General features: G+C 37.9%; 1 protein-coding gene across 2 annotated transcripts; it reads right to left on the bottom strand.

The window, feature by feature from the left end:
• Positions 1–441: 441 nt before the first annotated feature.
• LOC131049916 (disease resistance protein RUN1-like) lies at positions 442–3,121 on the bottom strand. Of its 2 annotated transcripts, none has more exons than XM_057984004.2 (3): positions 2,598–3,121; positions 1,372–2,487; positions 442–1,281 (listed from the first exon to the last, which is right to left on the bottom strand). In XM_057984004.2, exons 1-3 carry the CDS (start codon positions 2,916–2,918, stop codon positions 874–876), a joined length of 1,845 nt encoding a protein of 614 aa, XP_057839987.1. In that variant the 5' UTR covers positions 2,919–3,121; the 3' UTR covers positions 442–873. The 2 variants fall into 2 exon arrangements, with proteins under 2 accessions (XP_057839987.1, XP_057839986.1); XM_057984003.2 differs by having other exon boundaries at positions 444–1,281; positions 1,372–2,499; positions 2,598–3,119.
• Positions 3,122–6,309: the final 3,188 nt, after the last annotated feature.

Genomic DNA, 6,309 nt, shown 5'->3' with positions numbered 1-6,309 from the left:
CTCATCCACTTCCACCACTGAACAAACCTTCTGCCCAAACAAACCGCCATTGTATAGTCATGGAACACCTGCCAATTGCTTTTGGATGAAAGTTTCTGAATCCTCTTCAACAAGCCCATTTTGTGAGTACCTGCAATCAACGCTTTCCATGAGAAAACATTTCTTTGAGGCATGTTGTCAAACAGTTCAGGTGTATTCTGTATGCTTCCACATTTTGCATACAAGCCTACCTGTGTATTTGCACTCTAACATCTAACAAAGTTGCTCTATGCTTTATCCTGTGATGGGCGTACGTAGCCTATTGCAAGGCTTAAGGATGATCGAAAAGGTAGAGGAGTCTGGATTTACGCCTGCAAATCTTTTTGAAAGTTTCTAGAGCCTTTTCAACAAATTCACTTTGTAAATATCCTACAATGTCAAGGGCGCCCATGAGAACACATTTCTTTGAAGATTTCTGCCAAATAATTCGCATCCCTTGTCAAGGCTTCCACATTTTGCATACATGTCTACCAGAGCACACTTCTCTGCTTGAATATGCCTGACCCACTCGACAGTTTGTTATTCTTTCTCCATTGAAAGGCATGTTATGGATGAGAGCAACGAACTAGCGAACCTGCTGCACGATAAGGGGGATGAAAGGCGAAAAGGGAGAGCACCATCTAACAAAACTCCAATATCCTATTGGAGTGCTGTAATTCTAAGTCATGCGCGCATGGGCGGGAAGTAGAAGCAGATTTAAAATTTCAATTTGCGCGCTTCCACCAAACGGCCACCGTTAACGGTGAACGGAGGTGGGAAGGGTTATAGCTGGGCCCACCTAAGCACACCTAAGCCAGGCCCCCACAGTCCGATGAAAATTTAAGGATAACCAGATTAGATGAATAATGTCCAGAACCGATTAAATGCCTCTAGCACTCTCCCTTCTTCTCCCACCAACAATATTCCTCTCTCTACCTCACCTTCTTCATCCCATATTTCAGCTGTCGCACTTACAATATCCTCACAACCTTGTCTCAACACACCTACTAACACCCATTTCCCCTCCTTCAATCGCATACTTGTCCAACCACTAAAATAACTAAAATAGAGATGGAAATAACAATCTGTAATTGAATTTACAAGGAAACAAACGACGGCCGCATCAGAAGCATGCATCTTCCTACATTCTACCTTCCACATATCACCACCAACAATGGAAAGGGTGGGAAAGGAAAGAGAATCCAACGCTGACTCTGCACCACTCACTGCCCTTCCACATATCACCATCTCGCCTGGCCATTTCTACAAAACAAAATTATCCCACTCAATAAAATTAATTACATACATTCGCAATTTATTTTTTTAATGTAACCAACAAACAGCTTTGATTACCTTTATAGTTTGAATGCAGGGTCGAAGAGCTGATCTGTTCTCTGCTACCATCACAAATCTCTTCAATTTCTCCAACCCCTCCAAACTTTGTATAGCTGGGGACATCCGTGATGTATGCACCTCCAATGTCTCCAATGTTCTCGAATTCTCTAGCCCTTCGATTTCCACTATTTCGTCGCAATCTCTTATCCAGATAAATTTGAGGGAATGTAATTCTGCAAAACTTGGGAGCTCATTTAACTCCGGACACCTCACTATGGAAAGGAATTGAAGATTTGCTAGGCCGCCAAGTCCCGTTGCCTTTTTCAGCGTTTTACAGTCAGATACCTCTAGACTCCGCACTGACGTTGGCAGGCTTTGGATATCCACTAGATGATCATTATTGTCAAGGACGATATGTTCAAGGCTGGGACAGCTGTCTCCACTTATTGATATTGTTGACACACTCGTATACTCTATTGATATCCTCTTGAGCATATTTAGAGGCCCCGAAAAGTCCGGTAAACAATTCAACATTTCACAATTCCTGAGTTCTAGTCGAGTCAAACTAGACAGATTTCCAAGAGAGTACGGCAAGATGGCCAAGAACCGACTTCCTATCTCCAGCACTTCCAATTTTCTGAGTTCGCCAATGTCACTCGGAAGCCCCCTTATGCTTGTGTACGTAGCTTTGAGCTCTCTCAAACACACTTGATTTGTGATTTGATTTGGCAATTGTTCCACCTTCCAACATCCCTCAAAGTTCAAATACTCCAGGTTACCTATGCTTTCCAGCATGTCGGATCTCAAGGTGAGTTCCTCACAACCATGTAAATTGAGATGTTGAAGGTGTCTCAGCTGCTTAAAAGAATCTGGCAATGTCTGCAGCTTCTTGAACTCCTCCAAATCTAGATACCGCAGGTTTATCAGATCCCCCAAACGGCTAGGCAGTGAAGACAGCCTTGAACAATGAGATAATTTCAGCCACTCGAGTGATTGGAGATTGCAAAACTCTTCAGGGAGATCCTCCAGTGATTCACAATAAGAGATATTTATGCATTTCAATCCCTGTAGACGTCCTATTGAGTTTGGAATCCTTTGTAATTTACGGGCCTCGTCGATACACAGTTCTCTTAACTGCAAAGGAGGCTACAGAAAGAGTAATTGTCAATTACCCAGAAAATACGCTAGTAAAAATTTTAAGATTGGAAGTTCACCTCGAAGCAACCAGTATAGAAAATACTTACATCTGAATTATCCCATAATTGTACTAAGCAATGAGCTTTGATGAGCTCCAAAATTCTTAAATTTCTGAGTGACCATGACTGAATTTTTCTCCCCTTGAACTCATCCAAACTAAGGCAGACAGGGCCCTCCAATGGTGTGCCAAAATATTTGATAAACTGTTCTTCTCTGCCAGAAAAAAATTTTAATCCGAGCGAGGAAGGTGGAGGGATCCCAAAACATCTGTTTGAAAGGGATCCTATGAGCTCAAAGCAGGCGTTTCTCTGACGCAATGGCTCGTCAGTATATTCAAATCGAGCAGCATCTATCCCTCTAATAGACATTCCTCCCTGAATGCGAAAACGAAGAGCATAAAATAAATGTAATGTGAGGATCAGCAGGACGTATACAAACGAAACGTGTTGGTTTTGGAAGATAAAACCCGTAACTTAAATGAAGTGTCACAGAAACTTCAACAATATACACCGGATTTTAATATTGCATTTCACTTAAGAATTTTATCCAAGGTTGTGAAATCTACAACAAGCCAAAGACATGATAGAAGACAGGAATAATTCTGTTACCCGTCTTAAGCATGGAGGACAGCTCCGCTAAACACCAAGGGGAATCGGCATAGTTAACAGAGAAAATGGCAGTATGAAGTGTAGCAGTGCGAATGGCCTCTTGGATTTGTGCTGGAATGACATCACCCAATTGAAGGGAATGGGCATCCAGAAAGACGGAGATTCCGAGGGCGGTAAGTTTATGGGAGATGGTGGTGGCGAGGGTGTATTTGACATCAACACCGCAATGGTTGATGAAAACACGAAAGAAGCAGAAGGACGGAGAAGAGGAGTGGCGGAGGAGGAAGCAGCAGATGAGGGCACAATCTCGTCAAAAGTATTTACAATCTGGATAGGTGAAGAGGGAGTATAAGTGGCCATGGAATTGATTCAACTGCACACAACTAGCGCTCACAATTCAAAGGCTAACAAACAAGAGAGTCCCTAAGCAAATAAACAGATGTCTCTGATCAACTCTGCGCAGGAGACATTTATTAAAAACTTAAAAACGCCTGTGTGTAAAACCGTGTTCAAAGAATCATTCAGTGGGCACAAACCTACCAGGTGTTGTTTCTTGTCTTGTAGGTTTACAAAGCGAGGTCAAATTGGCAGACGTGTAAGGTGCAGATTCAGTCCGGGGAATCTGGAGTGCATTCCAAGTGCAATGCATATAGAGGATTGAAAATGTCGTTGCATCTAGGACAGCAATAATGCAGAGTGGGGTCTGTCAAATCTAGTTTGTTAGTTGGTTGGATTCCATTTTAAAAAACGCAAGCCGTCCAATATTTGTCATCACTTGTTTGGATTAGATGGCTTCGGCTAAGATTCACTTCCGAAACTTAAAGTTATTCTAATCGTGCCTAATTACAATTTACCGAACTCTATATTGTTAGTAACTGCTGTCACGAGGAACTATCCCAATGCAAATCGTTTTAACACACATTAACATTAAAAAATTAAAAGCTTATTTCATATATGGAAAGTAAATATTTTTACTTTTAAAAATTACGATGCAAATTTTACAAAAAAATATTTTAAAAATGAATTAGTCTCATTCTGAATGGTTAAAAGGTTTCACCCATTATTTAGTCTTCACGTTATTAAAAAAAAATAATACTTTTTAAAATAATAAAATATTAAGAATTATTTAGCCTTCATGTCATTCAAAAAATATTTTTAAAATAATAAAATATTAAAAATTTAAATGTATTGTATGCTAATACATGATATGACATCTTGTTGCAAAATGATTGAAAAATATTATTATATTTATATATGATTATGATTTTAACCAACTATGATACTACAAAATCTTGAGACTATTTTAGAATTTGTATGAAAATCTTAATGTTGGTTAAATCATGACAAATTGTTTTTAGTTTTCTAAAAAAAATTGCAAATGACAATGAAGACACTCGTGTGCTTTTCCCAATAATTGTACTTGCCAATGGTTACAAACATCAAGAAGATGTCCATGGAAAAGTTCCAAGCCTTGTGGATTTGTTGATAAAGACCTAACACTTACGATTTTCATGGAGTTTCTAGTCAATTAGAAGGCTCTTGTAGGTACAAGTTAGAGATCTGACTAGTTCTAGGAACACATGGAACCCTTGATGGTTCTACATCCCACTAAAACCCCTAATGAAAAGGAAAATAGTGAATTTAAACATCCTAGATACTTCAAGAATGGTTTTGATTAGAGTTAAAACCTTTGACAAGATAACTTGTGGTTCCCATTTTGAAAAGTTTAGAGATAATATGGAAACTACAAAGCTTTCCAAGGTGTCATAGCAACACAAGCAAGAAATGAATATTTTATGCTTGGAATTTTTTTATTTTTATTTTAAATTTGTTCATAAAAGGAACATGTTAGTTGTAGAGGTTGAAGGTAGGAGGAAATTTGAGGATGATGAAAAGGAGTCTCCTATTATCTATAGAACAATCTTTGGACATGATTACTTTGATAACATGTACGAGTAGTAGATTCAAATCCATCCCTATCAGGGACTTATGCTACTACACTTATTGTAGACACCTAAAAGTTGCACAATGAATTAAGTGAATTTTATTCATTTAATTATTCTTAATTCTTTCAATTAATTAAATTAAGATTTAATTAATATACCCTTCTTCCATCCAAGCCATTTAATTAAATACCCCTCTAGCCATTTTTAATTAAATTTATATTTAATTAAAAATATCAATTTATCCCCTTTCCCATTTTAATTAAATCTACATTTAATTAAAATCTCATTTGCATTTAAATAAATCTAAATTTATTTAAATCCTCCACTTGCATCTATTTTGTTAAAATAAAGCAATTTATTTTAATTAAAATTATCCTCCATCCACTTGCATTCTCCTACATCTCCCACTTGCCTCCTAAACCCCCCTTCTAAATTCTTCTAGAACCCATCTAATCCTAATCAATTAGCCTAAACCCTTCAATCATCCCCTTTCCCTAAATTTGAGGATGTCACTTCTCAAATTTGGAGTAAAGTCTTCCAAAGACATTAAAGCCTTTATGCCTTCAACAAGCTAACTTGTTGAGTTCCCCCAAATTTGGAAGGACTCTTACAAATTTGTCCCCAAAGTCTTCCAAACCATTAATGGTTAACTAACCCTTTTGGCATGGTTAGATACTTTTTTCCTAACTCAACCTTCATCTAACCTAGGGGTCTCATCAAGCACTCATGGCTTTTACCCTTGGTTATCCCTTTAACCCTTGCACAAGAGTTTACCCCTTGGGTAAAAGCTTTATCCATTGGGTAACCCTAACCTAACCTTAACCCTTACCTCCTAAGGTAACCATGAGGTCTTCTCAAGCATTTAATGCTTCTTACATCTCCTCTCAAGCAGTCTTATGTTGATAATTGTCACCATTTCTTTGGTGAGAATTATAAACATGGATTGATAACTTTCAATCCTGGCCCTTGATAAGATTATCCAATCTTGACCATCCATTGCCCTATTTTCCCTATAAATAGAGCCCATTCCTTCTTCAAAAAAATCAAGTCTTTGTGCATCAAACTTATAGTCTCATAACATTAAGCATATTATCTCTCTTTGATAGAATAGAATTTTAGATCATTTTGATAGAATTATAATCTTAGATATATCATGTTAGCTTCATCTTAGTATCATTTTCATACTAGTTCAAGCTTCATAACAA

The sequence above is a fragment of the Cryptomeria japonica genome, chromosome 2, assembly GCF_030272615.1.
Source record: "Cryptomeria japonica chromosome 2, Sugi_1.0, whole genome shotgun sequence".
NCBI classification, from domain to species: domain Eukaryota; kingdom Viridiplantae; phylum Streptophyta; class Pinopsida; order Cupressales; family Cupressaceae; genus Cryptomeria; species Cryptomeria japonica.
This window is presented reverse-complemented; position numbering and strand designations above follow the sequence as displayed.